This window comes from Malania oleifera, chromosome 1 (assembly GCF_029873635.1).
Source record: "Malania oleifera isolate guangnan ecotype guangnan chromosome 1, ASM2987363v1, whole genome shotgun sequence".
Taxonomy (NCBI): Eukaryota; Viridiplantae; Streptophyta; class Magnoliopsida; order Santalales; family Ximeniaceae; genus Malania; species Malania oleifera.
The window spans coordinates 16,452,310-16,479,179 of record NC_080417.1 but is presented as its reverse complement, the minus strand read 5'-3'; the positions used below and the strand labels follow the sequence as shown (position 1 = coordinate 16,479,179).

At 38.9% G+C, this 26,870-nt stretch overlaps 2 protein-coding genes across 4 annotated transcripts in view; one reads left to right on the top strand and one right to left on the bottom strand.

Annotated features, from left to right (window-relative positions):
* Positions 1-2,263: 2,263 nt before the first annotated feature.
* Positions 2,264-26,870, top strand: part of LOC131144280 (F-box protein At5g67140) — a 29,791-nt gene continuing 5,184 nt past the window's right edge. The window contains exons 1-2 of the mRNA XM_058092828.1: positions 2,264-2,616; positions 2,731-2,877. Of these exons, the coding sequence (XP_057948811.1) occupies positions 2,522-2,616; positions 2,731-2,877 (242 nt within the window). The 5' untranslated portion in view covers positions 2,264-2,521. The remainder of the gene's footprint in view (positions 2,617-2,730; positions 2,878-26,870) is intronic.
* Positions 14,519-19,681, bottom strand: LOC131144287 (uncharacterized). Of its 3 annotated transcripts, XR_009133773.1 has the most exons (4): positions 19,523-19,681; positions 15,984-17,062; positions 15,841-15,904; positions 14,519-14,770 (listed from the first exon to the last, which is right to left on the bottom strand). XR_009133773.1 is itself a non-coding variant. In XM_058092840.1 (2 exons), the coding sequence occupies exons 1-2, from the start codon at positions 19,604-19,606 to the stop codon at positions 16,718-16,720; spliced, it is 429 nt and encodes a 142-aa protein (XP_057948823.1). In that variant the 5' UTR covers positions 19,607-19,678; the 3' UTR covers positions 16,377-16,717. The 3 variants fall into 3 exon arrangements, 1 of the variants encoding a protein (XP_057948823.1); XR_009133774.1 differs by lacking the exon at positions 19,523-19,681 and having other exon boundaries at positions 14,519-15,238; positions 15,984-16,255; XM_058092840.1 differs by lacking the exons at positions 14,519-14,770; positions 15,841-15,904 and having other exon boundaries at positions 16,377-17,062; positions 19,523-19,678.

Sequence of the window (26,870 nt, the reverse complement as noted above, 5' to 3'; positions counted from 1 at the left end):
CTTTGATTTCGGCTCCATCGTTCGCTAAATTGATAATCTGAGGCCACCACGACGCTCCTGGGGAAGCTCTCTCCAAGTCTGTTGGAGCGGATCGTCAGTGGGGCTGAGTTGAATTTCATCTCAAATTTAGGGTAAGACCTTTTATTCAAAATTAGGTTTTCCAACAGTTGTAAGAAATGTAGTAGACGTAGAGATAGTGATATTTTGTTCTAGGAAATGTTACTTTCAGGGTGTTGAATGGGGATCTCTGCAGGTGTAGGACCCATCACAGTAGGGAATTTTAGCAGGAATTAAGTAAGGGAAATATGTTATGTTAGGCAACCTTAGTATGATTTCCGTATAAATTATATGTTTTTCTCAGTTGATTATTTAGAGCATGAATTTATACAGATTATAAATTATATTTAAGATGTTTAAAACTACTGCGTGGCATGAGAATATGAATATAGTACAGAAATATGTTTTCAGAATATACAGACAGGGAAATGTAATTTCAGTTTACATGATACCATGATTATATAGTTTTTCGGTACCATGACATACAGACTTACAGTTGAATTTACAAAATACAAACAATACAGATACAATTTATTTTAGTGTCATGGTTAATACAGTTAATATAAAATCATGGTAAAAATAATATTTTAGATATATCAGTTACCTATATAGTATTAAACCCTAATGGACCAGATTCAGTCAGTAGAGTTTGGTACCGTAGCTATATTCAGTTCAGAGTGCAACCATTACTCAGATAGTATGTGGTATTCAGAAGTCGATTATACCTATGCTGTGGACAGACTCCCCATCAGATATGGGTTGAGGGGGCCGATCTGACTGTCGTAGTTCAGTTGACTTACCATGGTCGGCCAACCAGGTTAAGTCGCGCCTTCGGGCCGCACAACCCTATCATGAGGGGTTAAATCATGACTTTCAGTTATCCATCCAGGAAATCTTTTCAATTATTATATATATGTATGATCAAATTTATAGAAAATAGACATACTTATAGATATTAGCAGTATTATGAATAAATATTCAGGAAAATCAGTTTACGTTAAGCTACCTGGGTATGATTTATTTTGTAGCAGGTATACAAATTTTATTTAGATGTGTTATTTATGATATTTTTCTAAATCAGATTTTACAAGCATGTAGCTCACTTGTCACACACTAGTAATAGCATATTTCATATTACTGAGCGTCGACTCATCCCATTATTTTTACATTTTTCAGGTGAGCTAATTAGGCAAGTGGATCAGGCTCGCAAGTAGTGGGGCTATTGTACTGCCCTATTAGTATGGTGAGTATTTTTGGGAGATTATTTTGTATAGCCCCAATTTCAGTTGAAGGTATGTTTGAGAATAGTGTATATGAATATTTTGGGGATATTCTGCCACTTTGGTATTGTATATATATAGTTTCAGTCGTATGAATTTAGTTTCTCGCTGTTTAGGCTGATAATTTTGTTTGAATTAAATGGTATCAAAGCAGTATAAATTTCAATATATATATATATATATATATATATATATATATATATATATATAATGGTAGGAAGCAGGTCGTTACAATACAAAAATTAGTGATAAGAGACACTAAACTCTTCCAAGTTTAGCAAAAGATGGTGATCTCTCCAAAGGCTTTAAATGTCATTTTAGTGTCCCTTAACATTTTGTGTTGGGATATACTCTATATGTTTATTTACCATAATGTATTCAAAATAAAATTTCAAAAAGGATATTTTTTCTCCTTTTTTGCTTGGCACATGAGTGAAATGATATAGCCGTAAGAAATTCATCTCCAATAAAAAAAATTAAAACTAAAAATTTTTATTTTTATTTTTATTTTTCTTATAAAAAATGTATAACTCACTCAAAAGAAGGGCAAATTTATCATTATAAATTATTTTTTAGTCATTAATTGGGCTATTTCATGTGGCTAAAGGTAAATAAAAAAAAAACAAAGTAATTAATTTTTATAAAAAAATTTATTTGATTAAATGATGAAAAGTTATCATAAGGTATGTTCTCGAAATCAAATATTTAGACTTGTAAAATTTTTAAAACTTAAGTTTTGATTATGTACTTGTTCTATCGTTGATAAGAGATTTCTTTATAGAAAACACGAACTGAAATTTAAAGAAGGAGCCATCGACCCACAATAGATAGGGGAGGATTTACTATATTTTATTTAAGAATAACAAATTTATTAAAAATATGGGCCCATTACAATCACAGGCCCGAGTGAACCCACGGGCCTTACCGAGAGAGAGAGAGAAGTGTAGGCAATTGACGTACAGCTTTGAATGTGGAGGGAAGTGGTGTCAACATGACAAAAAATGACCACATCGTTCTTCTTCTTGCTTTGCGTCCGTCTCCTACAAACAGCTATGACCTTGCCATTTTCTGCAATTACTCCCCGATTATACAGCACCAATTCCCAGAGCTTCTTCCTTCGAGCAGCACCTCCGAGCTCCCAACCCTCTCTCTCTCTCTCGCTCTATCGGCGCCTTCGTTGAGGGATGGGGGAGGACGGAGAGGCCGAAATTGACCGGCTTCCGATGGACCTGCTGGTTCATATCTTTGTTCTCGTCTCTTCTTTTACTGATTTGGCACAGTGAGTTGTTCTCTTCACCCTATCGCGTTGGGTTTGCCGATCGGCGATCATCTTCTGTTGTTGTTGTTTCTTTTTAAGTTTTGTTAATTGGGTATTTGTGTGTCTGAAAATCAGGGCGAGCGGAGTTTGCAGGAGATGGAGGCAAGGAGTGAAGGGATCTTTGGGTAGGAGAGAGATTTTGAGCTTCGCTGGTTGGAAGATGGACGATGACTCCACTGCCCGCCTCGTTCGCCATGCTTACAGCCTCAAGCAGCTCGACATGTACTTTCTCTCTCTCTCTGAATTATTGAAACTTACATTTCCATGTTTCCTAGTTCCCTCTATGTTTTGACTATTCTCTCCAGAAGTTTAAAATTAACGAATTTCATTTCTTAGTCGGAATGGGAGGTATACATTTTGATGTAATAGTGCACAGGACCAGGGCAATAGATTGTGAAATTCTGAACAATATCGTGCAGCATTTCCGCGAAAGATTCCCAAACTGTCTTATGATTTCCTTTTTCTTCCGTATTATTTTTTTCTATCCCGGAGTAGTGGATATATCCTGGTACAATTTTCAGCAAGGAAATTATGGCAGAAACATGTGAAGCACATTTATTGGGCTGTTCTTTGTTGCTAAAGAGAGTGAATATTTATGCCTTCTGAGGTGTTAAACCTGGAAACCATCTGCTTTAGGCTGCTCAAAAAACAACTCTATCTGGTTACCCCCGCTCTGGGAGAAGGGGGGCGGGGGGGCTGTTCTTTGTTGCTAAAGAGAGTGAATTTTTACCCCTTCTGAGGTGTTAAACCTAGAAACCATCTGCTTTTGGCTGCTCAAAAAACAACTCTATCTGGTTGCCCCCGCTCTGGGAGAGGGGAGGTGGAGACAGGAGCCCTGCACATGAAAATTTTGACGGATAAGAAAACTGAATGGTGGATAAGAAAACTGAATGGTTAATAAGACGAGTTGTGTTCAAATAAACTACAGTCTATGCATATAGCCACTAAAATAGAAATAAAATAGAAGCTTAGGTCGACAGTATATTTTTAGTGCAAGGAATTACAGCCAAAAACTAGGAATGTGATAGGTGTTCATTTAGGATTTCAACTTGGAACGGTGACCACTGGGAAAGTCACCGGTCCAACTGATAACTTCAACATAATATCATATGTATAATCATTTGATGATATATTTAATTATACGTATATAGTTATATATTTGTAAAAATAAAACTAATTATACATATTTAATATCAATCATTAAAAATAAAAAATAAAATTAATCATTAAACATATTATAAAATAGTAATTTTTATGTTTATACATCACTTTTTTTTTTTTCTTTCTTTAAAAAGCTGAAAAAAAATAAAATAACAATAAAGATGAAGCCTTACTTCCTATTTTCATAAGGATATTTATTAGATGCAACTAAGAATGCAACAAACGCATTTTTTTGGGAGGGGTGGATGGCAGGTTGGAACTTGGAAAGTGAAAATTTCTGCTCCTTATTTAATTTTCAGCCTGTGGTAGTTCTACTGGAGGAGCTGCAGCTCCATCATCTACCATGGAGGAGGCTGCACTGTTGACTGCCTAAATAGGCAATGCTGTCGGTTGCTGAAGGAGGTTGATTGCCAAAGGAGGAGCTGAAGGAGAATTTGGGAGCCTGGGATGCCTAGTCAAGGATCTGCGTCGCTATCTGAAGAGAGCTTCACAAGCTTAACTTATTTTTTTTCTAAAAAACTACATGAGGTTGCCAAAACTAACCCCAGTTCGCACCTGTTTGCAATGGGTCATCTAGTTTTCCTTTGGGTCGCTTCATTGGGTTCTGTTCACCCATAGCAGTCATGTACCCAGTGCTAATTGATCTTGGTAGGACCATCCGGTCTAGTCCAGGTTCTAAAATGTTTGGATGTTGATTAGTGTTAGTGAAGGAGAAGAAGAAGTGAAGAGAGGAGAAGGATTTGTTGCAACTTGAGAACCTAGGAAAATGTTAGATCTCCCATCTCATGTAAATCAAAAGGACAATAGTTATCATACAACAATGAGCAACATAGCACACACTAATCTTGAAACCTAACCCCCTTCACCCACCACCCCCAACTCCCACGGCAGGTTGGAGCATACAGCATACAAATCATATGTGTAGCTTGTGACAAATGAATTTAACCCTAACCTACCCTGAAGGACTTGGTAAATAAATCAGCACTATATGGTTTAGGAGATTAGGGTGTTGTAAGATGTGCTTTGTTCACTGTTGTGGATAATGATGATAGGTAGAGGACCACTATCTTCCATACTTTCCTAAGATGTATTGATACATTTTGTAAGCTGGCAAATGATGGGGGTAATAGTACGAATGTTGTTTATAAGGCCACTTTGGTTTGATTGAACCTTAAAGCAAAGCCACAAACCCAATCCTTTAGTGTATCTTGGGTTAAAAGGACCAGTTTGCTAGGTACATTAAGGTGCTTAGTGCACATCCAAGCAATAATGTCTATTGTAATGTGTTGCTTATGGATGTCACTTATGTCTTGTTAGGTTGCCCTTGATTATATGATTTGAATGTAACCAATCATAACAGGGAGAAAATCTATATGTTTAGGTACAAGGGAAAGAATATAATTCTTAATCCTACCAAGCCCAAGGGTTCAAGGGATAAGAAGTCATTCCCGTAATCCCCATTATGAGAGGCTTTGTATTTCAGGGAAGTTGAGAGAGAGTTTGAAAAGTGAGCTTTTGTTAGCTTTTGTAGTCATGCAGATCCCTTTTGGAGTTACTGATTCTTTTTGTGAGTTTTCTATTTTTGTAGGAGATTTGTTGATTAGATGTTGTCCTTGATTAGCTCCTAAGTTTCCACACATGAGAGATAATTAGCATGCCATAGATTTCATTCTTGGATCATTAGGTAAGTCTTCCCCACCAGAGAGTACATCTAAAGGAGCATGTTGAATCGAATAGGAAGGTAGGAAAGCTTATAGAGAGAGGTTTAGTGAGCCATAACCTTAGTCCTTATGCCATGCTTGCCCTTTAAACCCTAGGAAAGATGGATCTTGGAGGATATGCACAGATAGTGGAGTCATTAATAAGCTTATCGTCAAGTATGGTTTGTGTGGAAAACTGCCTTTAGGACCCATGGTGGTTTATTTTAAGCGGTTCGTCATGTCTTTTGGACTTCTGAATATCCCCAACACATATGTCATGCAAACTTCATAGAGAAATTCCTAGTGGTCTATTTTGATGATATTGATCCATAGGTACTTGGAATGCAGCGCTTTTTGGGTTGTGGTATGGGTACGAGAATGGGGGTGCGCTACTTAAGAGGTACGCAATTCTTGGTGGTTGCATTATTCGATATGCCATTTTGGGTCATGGTATGCTTGAATCACTTGTTTGGGTCAATTTGTCTATATGCTTTGTTGATTCAATAAGTTTTGAATTCTTTACTTAAACATCCTCATTTTTATTACTTAATTAAATTATATAAATTATAAATGAACAAAAAATAATAAGTAAATTAATTTATTTCTTTAAAGTTATTAATATGTTAATTTTTTTTTTTAATAATAATAGAATTCTACTAATTGAACAAAGTTTTTGGACTCTTTAGATAAACAAATTGATATAAAAAGTTAAAATTTGTAATTATGAGAGTTTGTACTTGCTATGAGCTACACTCAAATTTTATAAATAATTGTTGGCATTCCTTCTTTTCTCACAAAAAAGGGATTACTAGATTTTTTTTTTTTTGGGGTGGGGGGGTGGGGGCATTCAAACAGCTCCTCTCTCTCTCTTCCCCCCCCCCCCCCCCACCTTTCGGGGCACTTGCGCATGCAAGAAACCTTTGCGAAGACCCATCTAGAAGAAACCCTCTCGCAATCTCCATCCACCATTGTGTTGGCCCAAGTGCCAACCCAAGAGATGGGATGAATTGTGTTTAGTAAAAATTTAAGTGTTCGATTCAAAATTTAAAGAACATTAAACAAAAGAAGTGAATACACAAGTATTAAGCAAATTAAAGTAAGGGAGAATAGGGATAGAGAAATGTAAACTCTTTTTATAGTGGTTCAACAACCGGCCTACGTCCACTCTCTCAAGGCAAACCACCTTGAGGTTTCATTATTCCCCTTGTTTTTCAAAGAACAAGGAAACTAATTACAATCCCTTATTTTCTACAATGACAAGGCAACCAATTACACCCTTTGCTTTAACAGAGGTAAGGAAACCAAATAAAAGAAAGCTTAGAAAACAAATTTCCTCACAAGGAATGATTTACAAATTGAAGTTCTAAACTAACTCTCAAAGAATATTCAAAAGCACAAAAGTTTTGTATGTGATCTCTCAAGAGTGAGCAATTTGAAGCATAAGAGAGATCAAAAGAGAATTGAAGTTTGGGCTTGGAAATTTAGTATCAATATGTTCTCTAACGTTCCTTAGGCTTGAGAGGGCATATATATAGAGTTTAGAGGAAAATAGTCATTTTATGCCTGTTATGAAAATTTTCATGTCTGTTTGATCGATCACTTATTGAGACCGGTCAACCATTTACTAGCTGTTAAAGAGAAAAATCATACCATTGCTGTAACACCCCGGTCCCAACTTACGGCCCGGGTGTTACTGTAGTGACGTCTGTGTTCCAAATATACTTCTCAATAGATATATACGCAGTGGAAAACATAAACATCCATCAAACTATTACCAAAGTTCTAACTGCCTGATAGATACATACATCTATTCCAACATCCATATACAATATTGTATGATACTCGACGCATCCTCGAGTCTTACAACATTTTACAAGTTTTGAAAACCTATAACATGACCTACAAAATCGAGCTTGTGGAGACGCTCACTCAAAAACAGATCGCTACCTTGCCCCAGTCCTTGCTAATCTCAACCTTGATAAGGACCTGAAAAGACAGTTTTTATGATAGGGTGAGACACCTCTCAGTAAGGGATTAAGCTAATAACAGTGTGTGGCCAGCATGCTTTAAGTGTTTAACAAAAACATAAACATATATAATCATCATTTCCGTAATTGTAAAATACGTAGCCCTTTCGTCATATGAACAACCCCATAGTATATAACAACAATTACATAAATGTATAGATATGTAGGATAGGACACGCCCTCAAACTCTATACCATGTATAAATCCCCACAATCGGGGTTGATCGCTCCTACTATCTCAATACAACCTGGGTACATGATCAAGAGGCAAACTCACACTAAGACCGCCCCTACTATCTCAATATAGTCTGGGTTCATATAGATTAAAAGTATGGTGCCCTCATTGGCAACGGATCCGTGCCTATACTATCAGTCCCCAGGGTTCCTAAAGCATATCGTGCAATTTAAGCAATTTAAACACTCTTTTGAAATCATTTCACAAAACACATCATTACGTGAAATCCAGCCCGTAGCCGTCAAATAAACTTCCTGCATTTTCACAATAGTTCCAGTATTTCACAACATCAACACCTGCCACAGAGTTTTCCACATTTGAAAACAACCCAAAAGTAAATGTAAATAGTTAATATCATAGTACGAGTTTTAAACAACGAAAACAACATTTCCAACTGGTGAAAAGGTTCGAAATGACAAGTACAATATTCTAAAAATATAACATTTGAATTTGACTGGTTATTTTTGAAAAGAAAGTCGGTTTATCGAACCAAGGCCTAGAAACCCTAAAACCGCCGTAACTCGATATCTAAAAGTCATTTCAACATTTCAATCGATTCATATTGTATAAATCACTGTATTAACGTAACCCCCTTACTTGACTGTGAATCGGAGTCCGAAACGACCCGGAACTCAAGTCTTAGCTTTCCGAACTCCGAACCTAAATGGTTCAAAACAATGGCACGAAAACCCCGAAACCTAATACTCGAAGAACAACACTTCAATATAATCTCGTATACTACAGATCTACCGGACCAAAACCAAAAACCGACCCTTACCTCGATTTTCGGGAAAAACTCGGAAATAAATATCTCCTCCAAGATATTTATATATAAATATCTCAAAATATATTCTCCAAAATATCTCCTCCAAAATATCTCTTTATTTATTTTATATATATATATATATATATATATATTTTGATCAGGTTACTACAATCTCCCCTCCTTATAAAATTTCATCTTCGAAATTTGCTAACTGTTCCTATCACATTGTCTGAACTCTAACTGCTCTGTCTCTAGGAAGAGCCGGCGGCCACCCACATAGCAGGCCCATCCCAAATTTATGGCGGAGGAATATCGTGGTTACATACTATAGTCTTGGAAGCTCACATTACATATACAAACTCTCCTAGAGACAATCCACATACCCTTATCATAAGCAAAAAGGGATACACTCACATATCTACATTACCTGTCTAACTTTGAACATCTCTGAATAGTTGAGGATACTTCTGACGTATCTCGGCCTCTGATTCCCAAGAAACCTCCTCAACCGCATGGTTACGCTATAGCACGTTTACCAATGGTATCTCCTTGGTACGCAGCTTCCGTACCTTTTGATCCAAAATCTGAACTGGTACCTCACCATAAGCTAGCGCTTCACTGATCTCTAAGGACTCATAACTAATCATGTGCGACGGATCTAACACGTACTTCCTCAGCACTGACACGTGAAACACATCATGCACCCTAAATAAGGTAGGGGGTAAGGCTACCCGATAAGCAACTGAACCTATCCTCTCCAGGATCTCGAACAGCCCAATGTACCAAGGACTCAACTTGCCCTTCCTCCTGAACCTCATCACTCCTTTCATAGGAACAACCCTCAGAAATACCATATCTTCGATATCAAATTTCAGTTCCCATTGGCGAGTGTCGGCATAAACTCTTCTGCCGACACTGAGCTGATCTAATCCTTTCTCTGATAAGCTCGACCTTCACAGAGGTCTGCTGAACCAACTCTGGTCCCAAAATCTGCTGCTCACCTACCTCATCCCAGTACAACGGAGTTTGGCACCGACGACTATACAAGGCCTCATATGGTGTCATCTCAATACTGACCTGGTAGTTGTTGTTATAAGTAAATTCTACGAGCGGTAGATACTAGATCCAATTGTTACCGAAATCCAACATGCATGCCCGCAGCGTATCCTCCAAAATCTGAATCGTCCTTTCAAACTGTCCATCCGTATGCGGGTGAAATGCTGTGCTGAACGTGAGTTGTGACCCCAAGGCATCCTGCAACCCCTTCTAGAGCCGAGACGTGAAACATGGATCTCGGTTTGAAACGATAGACACCAGGACGCCATGGAGCCGTACTACTTCCTGTACGTACAACTCTGTCGGCCTATTCATAGAATAGCCAACTCTAATTGGAATGAAGTGTGCCGTCTTCGTCAGCCGTTCCACCACCACCCAGATAGCATTCTGTCTGTGCACCATGGTTTGAAATCGCGGTAGCGGGTAACGTCGCGTAACAGTCGCGGGACGCGGGAGACACGGGTGTTACGTAACGGGAAGCGGGCGTAACGGTTGTGAATTTTTTTCACGCATGCACAACCATGCCAAAATCGAAAAATAAGCATGAAATCCATTAATGCATGATTTTTAATGAATTTTGACAACCTTCATTCAACCTACAAATGCTTTTTAATAGGCATTATGATTTTTATATTAATTTTAGTGCGTTGCTTACAAAAAAAGGCATATTTTTTTTAAAGTTTGCATTAGTTTAATGGGTAAAAAAGATGTAGAAATGTAATTAAAATGAAGAATCAATTGATTAAAGACATAAAGTTACTTAAAATGAGTCAATAGACCCAATAATTTATATTACAATACAATAATTTATATTACAATTTACAATTTAAAAAAATAAATATGGAATTGTAAATCTTTCAATTTAATTATTTAAATGGTAGTGTACTTGAGTCACTTGAGACTTGACTAATTGTGTAGAAATTAGGATTTATTATAAATTTTAGATCTAATATTAAATTATTAATAGTCAAGGTATTTAAAAAAATAATTATGTAGAATATTAATTAATAATTTTTTACTAAATCTGTACTCTAACTCTCTATCTTTATAAATTTTATGTTTTAATAATTTTATACTAATTTTTTTATTTTAATTAATAAATTTTACTTATATAATCATTTATAAATTTGCATACTAATTAAATAATAAATATAAACTGAAATTATAAAATAAACTAAATTATTAGTTTAGAATAAATTGGTAATTACAATTACATTAACCAATGAAGTAGAAGAACTGAAGAAACATGCCCACTCCCGAGTCCCGAGTCCCCACCGAAGCTGCGAGAGAGCTGCAACCTGCAAGCCCCCAAAATTTGGGGGAATCGAAGGCTTCAAAACTTATTTTTGGAGCTGCGACTGCGAGCCTGCGAATGGAGGCGACCTGCAGAGCACAGCTCCTTCAAGCGACAAATCGAAGATTGGAAGCTGATTTTTGGGTTCTTACACTGGACAAAGGAGACGAACTGACGAAGAGGGAAAAATCGAAACACCTTCAAGGGAAAAATCAAACACCTTCAAGACGAATTGCCAGTCAGCTGACCTGCGAACTGTGAAGAACATCTTCAAGGCAAAAATCGAAGCTGATTTTGGGGATTTTGAAGCTTCAGATTCGTAGATTGAAGCTGTACGAAAGAGACGAAGAGTGAAAGAGGGAACAACACAACAAATCGAAGCTTCGAAGCTGCTTTCGTTTCTTTGGAGGCTTCAAATGAGGAGATCTAAGCTATATCATGGAGAGAGACACACAAAAGGTACGCAGTAGTGTAAGGGGCTGTCGGCTGTAATGTGTTGTAACGGACGTTATGGGTCGTAACGTTAGTGTAACGGCCGTTATGGGCCGTTACGGTTCTGTAATGGCTGTTACGCACGTGAATTTTCTGCTCACTGCTAATGCGGGCTGTAACGGAATCGGAGAGATGATTTTCCATTACGCTACGTAACGGCCGTTATTTAATACCATGCTGTGCACCGCTGAAGGCAACCTCGAAACGAAATCCATCGAGATGTGTTCCCACTTCCACTTAGGAATGTCAAGTGGCTGTAGTGGTCCTGTCGGTCTCTGATGCTCGGTCTTCACCTGCTGACTTGTCAAGCATTGTCCAGCAAACCCGGCCACTTCCCTCTTTATATTACTCCACCAAAACGATTCTCGCAGATTTCTATACATTTTCGTGCTCCCTGGATGAACAATATAGAGAGAGCGATGAGCCTCCTCCAGAATCATTCTCTTTATCCCTGCGTCGTTTGGTACACACAGCCTGGTGTGAAATCTGAGAACTCCATCCTTAGAGACATTAAAGTCTGCATGTGGTTCGCTCTGCAGTTTCTCCACAATCTTTACCAACTCCACGTCGTTAAATTGAGTAGCTTTGATTCGTTCTCGTAAGGTCGGCTGAACCACCAACCTGGCAACGAAGGCCTGGGGATCCTCGTCCACTAGCTCTACCCTCAATCTCTCTAGATCCATTCTGATCTGATGCTGCCCCACAACTACTGAAACCGACGCCTCCACCGACTTCCGACTCAGCGCATCAGCTACCACATTAGCTTTTCTGGGGTGATAGCTAATGGTACAGTCGTAGTCTTTGCTCAATTCGAGCCACCTGCCCTACTTCATATTCAACTCCTTCTGGGTGAAGAAGTATTTGAGATTCTTATGATCGGTAAAGATCTCGCACTTCTCACCATACAGATAGTGCCACCAGATCTTTAGAGCAAACACAACTGCTGCTAACTCCAAATCATGCTTAGGGTAATTTTTCTCATATTCCTTGAGCTGACGAGAAGCGTAGACAACTACTTTACCTTGTTGCATCAAAACACAACCTAGTCCCTTCAGGGACATGTCACTGTAGATCACGAAGCCACCATCCCCTGATGGAATGGTCAACATTGGAGCCGTGACCAAGCGCCGCTTCAACTCTTGGAAACCCTGCTCACAGTCTCCAGTCCATGCAAACCTGCTACCCTTCCTGGTAAGCTACATCAAAGGGCCCGACAGCTTAGAAAAGCCCTCGACGAACCGGCGATAATACCCTGCCAGACCCAAGAAACTACGAACCTCATGCACGTTCCTTGGTCTTGCCCAGTCAACTACCATCTCAACTTTACCTGGGTCAACTAAAATCCCCTCCTTGGACACCACATGCCGTAGAAATGCAACTTGCTCAAGCCAGAATTCGCATTTCTTGAATTTAGTGAATAGTTCCTTCTCTTTAAGTACCTAAAGGACTACTCTATGATGAGCATCATGCTCTGCTGGACTCTTCGAATACGCCAAGATGTCGTCGATGAACACCACCACGAATTTATCTAGGTACTCGTGGAACATGTTGTTCATCAAGTCCATGAATGCTGCAGGTGCATTCGTCAAATCAAACGGCATAACCAAAAACTCGTAATGGTCATACCGGGTTCGGAAAGCAGTCTTCGATACATCTTCTACTTTCACCTTCAACCGGTGATACCCAGACCGCAGATCGATCTTCGAAAAGACCGGAGTACCCTGCAACTGGTCAAACAAGTCGTCAATCTGAGCCAACGGATATTTGTTCTTCATGGTCACCTTATTGATCTCCCGGTAATCGATGCACATCCTCATCGACCCGTCCTTCTTTTTCACAAACAACATAGGCGTACCCCAGGGTGACACGCTCGGCCTGATGAACCCCTTGTCCAAAAGTTCCTGTAACTGCTCCTTTAGCTCTTCCAACTCAGTTGGAGCCATCCTGTAAGGCGCCTTGGAGATTGGTGTTGTCCTCGGTGCTAACTCAATAGCAAACTCCACTTCCCTGTCTGGAGGCAACCCTAGGAAGTCTTCTGGAAAGACATTGGAGATTTCCCTTATCATCGAGATATCCTCCAACTTCAATCCCTCCTTAGGTGACTCTTTCACACTCGCCGGTTATCCTTGACAACCCTTCAGAAGTAGCTGTCTCGCCTACATCGCCGAGAGGATCCGTGGTGCAGAACGCACACACGACCCAACAAATAGAAATTCCTGCTCTCTGTGAGGCCTGAACACTACTTCCTTCCTACGGCAGTCAATGCTCACAAAACTGGATGCCAGCCAATCCATCCCTAGGATTACATCAAACCCATGCATATCAAACACGATTAGATTGACAGGCAATCTCCTCCCCTGAATCTCTATCGGGTAATCCCTGACCACTCTACTGCATACCACCACTAACCCTGATGGCATATCCACACTTAACTCAACCTCTAACGGTTGAGCCTCCACTCCACACCGTTTAACAAATTCTCGAGATATAAAGGAGTGGGTTGCACCCGAATCAAAAAGAACTACAGCATTATATGATAAGCTGTAAATGGTACCTATCACCACATTGTCGGCATTCTCTGCATCGCCCGGCATCATCGAGTATGCCCTAGCCTGAGCGGTGCCTCCTTGGTGACCACCTCGAGGTGCCTGGTTACCACCCCGGTTCTAAGCCTATGTTGAAGGGAGAGTCACTGTCGTTCGACAGTCTCGTATCAGATGCCCTGACTCCCCGCACCTGTAGCAACCCGTGAATCGAGACTTGCGCTCGCCCCAATGCTGCGTCTGGCACTTGGGACACACTAGCTTCTCCAAACTCCCCTGGGAAGCCTGAGATCCCAACTGCTACTGCTGTTGGCCCGAAGGACCACCGGACTTCTTCCAATAACTCTTGTTGGAGCCTGACTGTGAATTTTGGGGAAAAGGCCTCTTCTTCTGATTTGCCTCTCTCTCCCTCTCCTGGATGCTGGCTTCAGCCGCCATGGCTCTATCCACAAGTTCGTAAAAGCCTTGGACCATCAACACTTGTAACGACTCGGCCCTTTACACGGACTCAGGTGTCACTCACATACATCAAATACCTATACCTGTTCAAGATATGGAAACAACCCGCCCTAAACAGGGACATACAGGTGTAAAACATACATAATCATGATGTAAATGTCGCGGAAAAACATAAACATCCATTGGGATTACTACTAGCCTTATACCAGAGTTCACTAATACATCCATAATTTACATACATTCGGACTTAGAGTAATCGTCATATTACAACCCTCCAAAAAGGACTTTCATCAAGTTTAGTACAAAAATTTAGATGCTTACGTAAGCTAACCAAAATAACCTCCCTAGTCCTTTTATCTACTAGGACCGACGCACGGATGGACCTGAAAACAAAGGTTGTAAGATAGGGTGAGACACCTCTCAGTAAGGAAGAAGGAGTTACAACAGTGTGTGACTGCATACATGCATATTTTCATTCAACATCTGGAATATAAATCAAATATTTTCAATACAGTAATGCATCAGGTATATCATTATTCATATTACAAAATTCCCACATCTATCTTTCGACCATTTAATGATTTATCAGATGACCAACAGCAAAATATCCCTATAACCAGTTTTACCCCGTGGCTCGGGTTGTGCACTGGTACTCGTCCAATGCCCTGTTCGTGCAGACACTGCCGAGTACCTACATACGATCCGACTGCCTCCATTGGCCCAATATCAGCCAATGGTTTCACCCTGCTAGCCGACCATCTTGGTACCCACATCGTTTAGTACGTGTGGTTGCACGTGTACATCTAGCTACGATATCGTGCCGTATCATATAACAGTAGTTTATTTCAACTCTGCAAAGAAAGTATTTTTCAACCCTCCCATTACTCTCAAGCTGTGGTTCCGTGTATCATAAATTCAATTTATACAAATATGATAGATTTTATTTCCCATAATCTATATCAATAGTATAGAAATAATTCCAGCGGGTTCAAACTGGCGTCTTTCCACTCAGTTTACCCCTCTTTGTTTACTGATGCGGCTCGGTGTATCACCAGCCTCTGTTTATCACATTGTCAGTATAACAAATTGAAATTTCATTCCCATATTCTATATCAGTAGTATAGAAAATACATTCATTTCCATTTCAACATATATCACACAAGTTTAATATAAAAACCCGCTAAATGATAGAAATTTAATATACATAGTTTAACTGAATAAATAAAGAATTCGAGCCTCTCCTACTATAGTATACACAAATAAACAATATTTGTAAAATTTGGAGATCACACATCGAAATCCTTGTTTTTACCAAAAACCGTAAAATCGTCAAACCAGCATCTCTTCTCAATAGAATTTCACAAATAAGCTGTTAAATCATAGATAATAACATAAACTAGCTTTTTAGCGGTTTAGTTTTCCAAAATAGCTGTTGTAATCAAGTTCCCCTTACCTTATATTCGAAATGAAACTTCGTACGAAAACGGTCCAAAACGACAACTCGAGATCCTGAAAACCTAAAACCACAGAACATAACCTTACTATGTTTTCTACTGCTATCCAAATATCCAATCAAAATTAGGATCAGATTCCTACCTCGATTCTTGGGAAAACCCGAAACTCTCCGAAACGACGATCCGATCCACTAAAAGTGTAGAGTTTCCTCTTCTGATCCACGCAGTACCCTCCGTTTTTGGAAACGGATGATGAACGGCGAAGGATCTTAGAGAGAGAGAGAGAGAAAATGAGTGAGAGAGAGAGAGAGAGAGAGAGAGAGAGAGAGAGAGAGAGAGAGAGAGAGAGAATGAGAGAGGATAAGAGAATTTATAGAATAAATCCTCGAGAGAGAGAAAATGAGAGAGAGAGAGAGAGAATGAGAGAATGAGAGAGGATAAGAGAATTTATAGAATAAGTCCTTACTTAGCCCTTAAGTAATCTAAATAAATATCTCCTCCAAGATATTTATATATAAATATCTAAAAATATCTCTTTTCAAAATATCTTCTCCAAAATATCTTTTTTTTTTTTGGGTCGGGTTACTACAACGCTACTACTTGCGCATGTATAGCCTGCTTCAGGCTCCTCTCAAACATACGAGCCTTCTTCGGCTCATCTGAAACCATGTGAGGCGCAAACCGAGATAACTCCACGAACCTAGCCGCGTACTGCTGCACCGACATCGATCCTTGAGTCAAGTGGAGGAATTCCTCAGACTTCTCCTCACGGGTGGCGATGGGGAAGTATCGTGCGAAGAACACCTCCCTGAAGCGACTCCGGGTAGTCGACACGTACCTTGGGCGCTGCTCCTCGACCAGCCTAGCTGATCGCCATCATCTCTTAGCCTCCCCCACCAACTTGAGGGCGGTGTATTTAACCTTTTGTTCCTCTGTGCAGTCGGACACCTCCAACAGATCGTCCATCTCTTGTAACCAGTCCTTTGCCACAATCGGGTTCGGCCCTCCCGAAAATGCTGATGGATTCATTCTGGAGAATTGCTGGTACGTGCAACCTCTATCTACAACCATCTGATCCTGCTCCCTAGAACTCCTCCTGGGTTCCTTCCTAGCCTGCCTCGCTATATCACGGAGGAACACAGGAGCCTCAGTCTCATCCTCATTGGAGGCATCCAGATGATTATTGCCTCCTGCCATAATCCCCTCCCTCTGGGTTCCATCCTGTACACAGGTAAAAGCCAACTTAATCATTCCACATTTAACACAATAAATGCAAATATGGAACAAGAAGATTAAACAAGACATATTCGAGACATCAACAACCCATACACACTAGATCGTCTAACCTCTCATCTCGACATCCGAGTCAAGTCACTTAACCTAGAAACGAAACCATCGATGGATTTACCATGGTTTTCCTGAAATCGTCATTTCCGGAAAAGTACAGAAAATCGTCGAAGGAACTCCCGCCTCCAAGCCTCCAGACTAAAACCCGACTAACTCTCTAACTCTATCTCATTACAGCCAATACTCTGGTAATTTACTCACTGACCGTCAAAGTCTGCAGAACCTAGCAAACCTAAGCTTTGATACCACCTGTAACCAAGGTCTTAAATTTCGATTTCGACTAAAATTTCGAAACTCCAAAAGTACGGAAATTTCGATTTCGATGTCAATTTCGATTACGATTTGAAAAAATAACGGAAATCAGTAGTAAAGCATGTAATTCTTTGTAAAACTTTAGAAATGGTTAACAAACATAATAATGTAAGTTTTAGGACAAATATATTACAAGTTAAACACATCTATGTTGTGTATGAGGTTGAAAAGTTGCAATATAGTATGTGTGTCAAACATATTTGTAAGATAATGTATAGTAAACATATTCAGCGCATACAAATGAAATTCATAAATCATTTAAATATTATATATTGTACAAATAATGATGATTTAGACATAATTGGTTAAATAAAAAGCTGCTGTAAGTTTATTTTTTCATATAATTTCAAAAGCATTAGTCATAATATTTTTTGTTTCGATAAAAATAAATAAAATAAATTAAGGGAGAAATTTCACTTCACTCCTAAATCTCTTATTTGAATTCCAAGGAAATTTCATTGTATAGTTAAAATTTCGAAAAGTTTCGCTGGAATTTCGAGATTTCGATAAATTTCGAGATGATTCATTGAGATTTCGATGGAAATTATGCAAGACGGAAATTGACTACGATTTCAATTTCGAGGGTGATGGAAACCGGAAATTTCGATGGAAATTTCGACAATTTCGTGGAAATTTAAGACCATGCCTGTAACACTCCGGTCCCAACTTATAGCCCGGGTGTTACTGTAGTAACGTCTGTGTACCTGATATACTTCTCAACAGATATATACGCAGCGGAAAACATAAACATCCATCAAACTATTACTAGAGTTCTAATTGCCTGATAGATACATACATCTATTCCAACATCCATATACAATATTGTAAGATACTCAACGCATCCTCGAGTCTTACAACATTTTACCAGTTCTGAAAACCTATAACATAACCTACAAAATCGAGCTTGTGGAGACGCTCACTCAAAAACAGATTGCTACCTTGCCCTAGTCCTTGCTAATCTCAACCTCGATAAGGACCCGAAAAGACAGTTTGTATGATAGGGTGAGACACCTCTTAGTAAGGGATGATTAAGCTAATAACAATGTGTGTCCAGCATGCTTTAAGTGTTTAACAAAAACATAAACATATATAATCATCGTTTTCGTAATTGTAAAATACGTAGCCCATTTTCGTCATATGAACAACCCCATAGTATATAACAACAATTACATAAATGTATAGATATGCAGGATAGGACACGCCCTCAAACTCTATACTGTGTATAAATCCCCACAATCAGGGTTGACTGCCCCTACTTTCTCAATTCAGCCTGGGTACACGATCAAGAGGCAAACTCACACTAAGACCGCCCCTACTGTCTCAATACAGTCTGGGTTCATATAGATAAAAAGTATGGTGCCTTCACTAGCAACGGATCCGTGCCTACACTACCAGTCCCTAGGGTTTCTAAAGCATATCGTGCAATTTAAGCAATTTAAACACTCTTTTGAAATCATTTCACAAAACACATCATTACGTGAAATCCGGCCCGTAGCCGTCAAATAAACTTCTTACATTTTCACAACAGTTCCAATATTTCACAACACCAACACCTGCCACACAGTTTTCCACATTCGAAAACAACCCGAAAGTAAATATAAATAGTTAATATCACAGTACGAGTTTTAAACATTTCCAACCGGTGAAAAGGTTCGGAATGACAAGTACAATATTCTAAAAATATAACATTTGAATTTGATCGGTTGGTTTTGAAAATAAAGCCGGTTTACCGAACCGAGGCCCAGAAACCCTAAAACCGCCGTAACTCGATATCTAAAAGTTATTTCAACATTTCAGTCGATTCATATTGTATAAATCATTTTATTAACATAACCCCCTTACTTGTGTGTGAATCGGAGTCTTAAATGATCCGGAACTCAAGCCCCAATTTTCCAAACCCCGAATCTAAATGGTTCAAAACAACGGCACGAAACTCCGAAACCTAATACTCAAAGAACAACACTTCAGTATAATCTCATATACTACAGATCTACCAGACCTAAAGCAAAAACTGACCCTTACCTCGATTTTCAGGAAAAACTCGGAAATCTCCAAAATGAAATTCTGATCCATAGAACCTATAGAGATTCCTTCCCTGATCCACATAGCGACGTCGGATCGTCGATTCTGGCAACACACAGCCCGAAAATCTTAGAGAGAGAGAGTGGAGTTCGTGTCTAGAGAGAGGGAGAGAGAGAGAGAATGAGAGTTTTATAAATAAAAACCTAACTTAGCCTTTAAGTAATCAAAATAAATATCTCCTCCAAGATATTTATATATAAATATCTCAAAATATCTTCTCCAAAATATCTCCTCCAAAATATCTCTTTATTTATTTATTATTATATATATATTTGATCGGGTTACTACAATTGCAAGCAAAGCTATGTAGACCAGTCTACCGCCTTCAAGGGCCGGTTGACCGCCCTTTGCTGCAAAGCTTGGTTCGGTCTCCTTTGTTTGTGATTTTTGTAGTTTTAGTCCATTTGTGCCATGTCTTTAATATTCTTAGTTTTACAAAATAAAACACCTTACAATTGAGAGAATAAAGGTACAAATAAATAGGATTTTAACGTCAAATCTTCTCTCAATTCTTTAACTTCTATGGCTTAATCCTATTGAAAACAATTTAAGGACAAAGCGATTAGTAGACAATAGTTTGTTATCATCAAAACCAAGTTAATGAGACCTTGGGGTTAACACATTGAACAATAGGAAGCCCTCATGCATGAAAACTTTAAGTCTCATGTGAAGCCCTCTTCTCTCTTTGTTGTTGCAGGCTTCAAAACCCTCTTCTCTCACCGTTGCATGCTTTGTAGAGCTTTTCTCTTAGAAATCTAGGTCACAACTTCTGGAAATTTGGATCATGATCCTTATGGATGAGGAACACCATTGACCCTTGCTTTGGTATATGGGATCCGCATTGTAGTTCATTTTGGCCCTCAGAGGGGGGGGGGGGGGACCGACCGTATAACTAGGTATTGTTCTATAAGACTAGAAAGAAGCTTTTGGTACATCTTTGTCAAATTTGTCTCTTCAAGGGAAACCAAGTTGTATACTTACCTCAAGAAGTGTAGCTTTCTCGAGTCCATTGTACTCTCTGTTGGTTTGTGAATTCTATGCAAGGTATGGTAGTTAACCGTGATAAGATTAGAGCCATTAGGGAGTGGCTTTAGCCTGAGACTATTTCTAAGGTTCATAGCTTTCACGATTCAACTATGTGATTCATCATGGGTTTTGGCATTATTATGTCATCACTAATTGCCTTAAGAAATGGGAGTTTGATTAGAGACCCCTTTAGCTTCTGGAGAGATTATGCAAAATATGATTGAAGCACCTATACTTGGGCATCAAGACTTTAGTTGGGTCTTTGAGGTTTCTTGTGATTCCTCTAGGTTAGGTATAGGTTGAGTTTTGATTCGTGCGCACGCGCATGCAGGGTGTGGGGGGTGAGGGCTCTATATTTTAGTGAAAAATTCTGCTTAAATGTAACACACATGAAAGAGAAATTTATGCTGAAATGATATCCTTCCAACATTTTGCCATAGGATTTTGTGCTCTTTTTTTACCACTTTGCTTTGCAATATTTGATGTTACAAAAGAAGTTGAGTGCTAAGGTTGGATAGAGTTCCGTAATGAGTGTACTTTGTTCTAAAACACCAATTCTGTGTGAATAAGGTAGTTAATGGCTTTAGTCATAGTTCTTCTCCATGTCATGAGTGCTGAGATCAATGGATTTGATTGCTTAAAGGGTAAGTATTCTACTTTTCTTGGCTGAGGGCTAGTGTAGATGGTTCGTAGACTCTCTCATCCACAAGATTCATATGTTTAGGGGCGCTAGGTAATGCATTCCCCACACTTCTTTTGGGGATTTCTTAGTTTAATGGCTGCATGATGGTGGATCAGTTTATCATTTGGGAATGGATATGACCTTTTGCTTTGTTGATGATAGTTGGCCTTCTTTGAAGAAAGGTGGAGCTGCGATACTCTTACGGTGTCATACTAGTGAGTTTGCTTAACTTAGGAGCCAAAAACACTTGTCTTTATACAATACTCCATGGTGTCTGATAGGGACATCTAGTCCGCTAGTTACTTTTGGAAGATACCCTTTGGAAATGTACAGGTCTCAATTGATATTTTATTCATTCCATCCCCAAACTAGTGGCAAATTGAGGTTGTTAATATTAGTTTAGATGATCTACTTAGCTGTATAGTGGTAGAAAAATAGGGCAATTGGAAAGTGCTGCCTATTGTCGAGTTTGCTTATAATAATTCTGTGAATAGGTCCACAGGTACAATTACAAACTCCGTGTGCCCATTGATCTTGTTCATTTGCAACCAGGTCCTTGTACTTCAGGACTGGGTGAGTCTTTTGTTCGTCACATCCATGAGTTGCATGCTGAGGTTAGGCAAGTGCTGGCCATGTGTAATATGGATTATCAACTTGCTGCAAATATGCATTGTAGGGCTAGAGAATTTAATGAGGACAATTGCATCATGTTTTGCATTAAACCTAAGTGCTACACCTTGTGTGGCACCTTTGAGCCTCCTGCTTTGTCATTGAATGCTTGCCCAGATTTTAGAAATTCCTTAGGTTCCTTCAATTTTGAAGCCATAGGGCATGGTGGAGTTTATTCTGTATGACAACTTTGCGACTTCTCCCCAGGGAAATTTTCAACAATATTAGTGGAAAAGACTCCCAGCTCCGCATGCTATATGGCTTAGCGTGGATGTTGCTTTTAAGAGTGCTCCCAAGCTATTAGAGTCATACCTATGGCTTACACTATCGAAGTCAAGTTTCTTTCAGTTGAGGAGTATGATGGAGGACTGTCTTCATCATTTATGCCACCTATCAGCATACTTATTTTTGCATAGATTAACATGAATTAGATTTTTTTTTGTTGCATAATTTTCTGTTATCTTGGGATTATTTTGTAAATACGTGCTTTAGTTAATTGTCAGGTTTAAATACTTCACTAGTTATATGTTTGTGACACTGATCTTTTGAATTCAGAATTGGTTTCTGTTTCTCCTGTCATGCTGTCTTCTCCCTCCTCTTCTTCTTTTTGCTTCTTCCCTTCTCTTTTCCTCTTTCTCTTTCTCTCCCTTGTTTATCTCTCTTTCCCTCTATCCCTCCTATCCCATGTCAGGTTGCAACGAGTTGAGTCTTCTGGCAATAATTCTGACAATGGCAGCATAAACCTGAGGTGTTGCAATGCTGTTTGAAGTTAGGGCATGGGAAATCTTGTGCATGTTTACAGCTTTAGGGTTTTAGGATCATTGATACCAAGTCAGAGAAAGAGAGCAGGATCTATTGTCACTTGAGAATCTAAGCAAACATAAGATATCTCATTCTAGTTTCAAATATATATCTCATACACTTCAAAGGGACAATAGTACCCTCACTATCATACAGTAACCAGTAACATAACGCATGGTAACCTGTAACAATTTGATTAAGTTAAAGGGCCGCCATTAGGTGAGCATATTTGTCAAGTGTATATTTTTATTTTATTTTATAAATAAGGATAAATTTATATTAGCCAGGCATCAAAGGGATGCCAACCTGTGATACAAAACATCAACTACTTTGTAGAGTGTCACAAACATCAACCAATTTGCCCACTAATCTAGCTGGAAACAACAGCAATCCACCGCTCTTTGCTAGTCTGAAACGGAGTAGTTGTATCTCTAAAGGCTCTCTTATTTCTTTCTTTCCAAGCACACCAAAAGATGGCGAGAGGGATGAGGTTCAAAGCCTTTCACTTCTCCTTGGTGGCTCTGATGCCTTTCCAAGCCCTAATCTCCCCTCCAACAGAATTGCCCTAACCCACTGCTGTCCAGTTAAGGATAGAACCAAATTCCACAAGTTCCTTGTCCAGGGGCTGTGAAGAAGAATTTGGTTAACTGATTCTGCTTCAGCCATACAAAGAACACACCTATTTGTGACTGTAAGCTCTCTTTTATGCAGATTGTCTAAAATATTTCCATGTGTCGACTCTGAAACAAAAAAGGCAACCTTTGAGGGCCTGTTGTTCTCCAAATGTGAATCCAAGGGGAGTTGTCGCAAATTGTTCCCATTGATGAGAATTTCTTGTAGAAATATTTAACAATGAAAACACTATTTTTGTCCAAAGCCCATTTTGGCTTGTTGGGGATGTTTGTTAACGGAATTTATAGAGAATTCTATAGAAATAAGAGAGTGCATGAAGTTCCCAATCTGCCACATTCCTAGTAAAAGGACTATTCCAAAAAATTCCCTGATTAGTAATTTGGAGATGATGACTGATAAGGGCATTTTTGTCACAAGACAAGCTATAGATGGAAGGAAAGACAGCTCAAAGATTACTATTCTCATTCCACACATCATGCCAAAAGTAAACATTTGCCCCATTTCCCATTCAAAATGACACAAATTGGAAGAAATCATCCCATCCTTTCCTGATGAATTTCCAAACTCCCACTCCATAGGGTCCCCTATTATTGTTTATTGTCCGATCATTATACTCAAGCCCATTTTTAGAAACAATAATATCCCACCAAAAGTGGTCTTTTTTCCTTCATGAACCTCCATGACCACTTCCCAAGGAGGTTTTTATTGTAAGTGAGGTGGGATTTCAGCCCCAAACCTCCCGAAGAGGTGGGTCACTCTCCATCTAACAAGGTGATATTTAAACTCCTCCCCTAAGCTTCCCCAAAGAAATCTTTCTCTGAATTCCCTCCAATCTCCTTGCAGCCGAGGGGATGAGAAGGACTCAATCCAAATAATGGATGTGGATAAATTGGCAAGAATAATAAGCTAGAAGCTGGAAGGCTGGGTAAAGGAAGGGACTGATCAAGGTCATAAGGGCTCAAGGAATCAAAACTGTATGGCGTAGACTCAAAGAAGGTAACATCTGCACAAACAAAAAGATGATGCAAGGTGGGACTGTAATAGCAATATCCCTTTTTGAGTAGATTAGTCGGATCCAACTTATCCAGCCCTGGGGTCAACTGATGAGCAGAGGACGCACATTCGAATATATGAGGCAAAAAGAATTAAGAAAACAGACTTAAGGTATTTTATAACCAAGAACAAAGGATCGCATTCTGTTCGTAAAAGAGATGGCAGTTAGCACAACATCGGTCCAGAGTACTTTAGGGACATCTGTTACGGTATGAGTGCCAAAATAGACTAACATGAAGGGGCTTACTGTCCACTCATTGACTGGAGAAGCAAATGAAACACGGCAATGCTTTCCTAACTGACAAGACCCACACTCCAGATTAGACATATAAAGTAGGAACTAGTTTTATTTAACTTGTTTAACGAAGAATGACCAAGGTGACAATGGATTTGGAGTGCTGTAGCAACTGCAGTACCAACAGTAGAAGGAGATAGTGAGTCAAAGTAGTAGACCCGCCGGACTCCTGCCATGCGCCAATTATTTTCCCCATCGTCAAATCCTGAATGACAACAAAATAAGGAAATAATATTTTTGATCTTGCTAACCAATATAATATTGAGAGGGACAAAAATAAAGAGAAACATGAGAAGTAGGATTTACTGTCCCTATTTTCTTAACCATAGTAGTGGACCCTTAGCAAGGGTAGCATGAGGTAAACTTTCAGTATACACGAGAATGGGAAAGAAATTGGTTATAGTTACCACATAGTGAGGAGGAGCTGAATCTATAACCCAAAGACTATTGAGAGAAATGCTAGATTTACCTATTTGAGCAAGAGATGCGATGGGAATAGAAGCTTGCTAAGATGCTTGATATTGCTGGAACTTTGAATACTCTTCTCTAACATAGATATAGTATGCTGCTCCACAATAGCTCAACCCAAAAGTTTGGGATTTGCAGTGGTTGCATTTGCTATGCGTGGTGATTTACCATGAAGATCCCAACATTTTTCATCGCATGACCTCTCCTCCACAATGAGTGAACTTGTGATGAGGGCCTCTACCACATCCATCCCTTCTGCCATGACCACTCAAACCACCTCGGGAACTTCTTTGACTACTTGGTGGAAAACCAAAATTACCTGCAAAAGCAATCTTCTAGGAGCTAAAGGTTCAAACACCAACCCAGAGGCTAAGGAGTGTGTGCCAGAGGCATCGTTTAACAATAATGGTCCACGTAACAGTAATGATTGCAGCCATTGCGGACTTTACATAATGAGTAACGAACACCATGTACGTGAATTCAGTTTTTGCTTTGGCAAACTTGTTAGAAACATATAGATTCAAATGTTCCCATATACTAAAGCTTTTGATGATTTTTAGTAAATTTTTAATCAATTTAAGTATAACACATAGTACAAGTATCGGATGTCATCTTGGTGGCTTTAGTTTGTATTGGTGAGAAGAAGCATGTATTTTCTACTTTCAGTACTTTATTGATTATAAGTGAAGTTTAAACTAAATAATCATAAATATAAAGAAATATAAAATATAGGATGCCTTCTTTTATACTCGTTTAGTTTTTAGTGGGATTTTTGTCATCCAAAAAAATAAAATATAGAAAGTTTATATGTTAAACAAAATATAGACCCATTGTGGTCCGCCCTTTCCCCGGACCCCGCATACGCAGTAGCTTTGTGCGCCAAGCTGCCCATATGTTAAACAAGAACATATGCATTCTTGTCTCCCAATTAGTTGTAAGAAAAGTGAAATTAGGAATAGCTTCCCAAGAGGGGGGGTGAATTGGCTTTTAAAAATTTCTTTTAATTCCTTTTGAAATACCGTAAACTTCCTTTATTTCTTTTAACCAATTCTTGACTTGTTTGTTTAATTCTTTAATCAATCGAGAACTTAGTTCCTTTATCCAATCAATAACACAATTAAACAACCAATCAATTAAACAATATCTTCAAGCCAAACAATCAATTTATTTGCCAAGTACAAGTTAAACAACAAACAACCAAACCAAGATATAAAGTATTCAGCACTTTGGTAATATAACAACTCAAGATGGTTGTTTGTTTATATTTGCCAAATTTGAATTAAGCCCTGTAGTGAATGAGAATTTATGCTTGCTGATGTAAAGCCCTGTATAGATGAATCAAATCACTCTTTCCAAATATTTAGAACTCAAATAAACTATTGGTAAATTTATTTTTGAGATGTTAACCAAGTAACGTACTCCCGTAAGATTTCCACAAGATATGGTGTAACCAACGTACTCCCTTTCGGTTTCCGCAACCCAAATCAAAATTAAACCTTAAGTTTGTTTGATTTCCAAATATATGTAGTTTATATAATTTTCAAATTTAAACCATCCCCGCAATTTAAATATGCTAAAAATAAAGAGTAAGGGAAAGAGAGAATGAGACGGAGATTTTTACGAGGTTCGGCTTATACCCAGCCTATGTCCTCGCCTTTGGC

Coding starts and splice junctions, on each gene's coding strand:
- LOC131144287 (XM_058092840.1), bottom strand. CDS start 19,606: ATGTGGATCAGGGAAGGAATCTCTATAGGTTCTATGGATCAGAATTTC. Junction 17,063..19,522: donor AGTTTTTCCTGAAAATCGAG/GTAAGGGTCAGT, acceptor ACCTGTGTACAG/GATGGAACCCAGAGGGAGGG.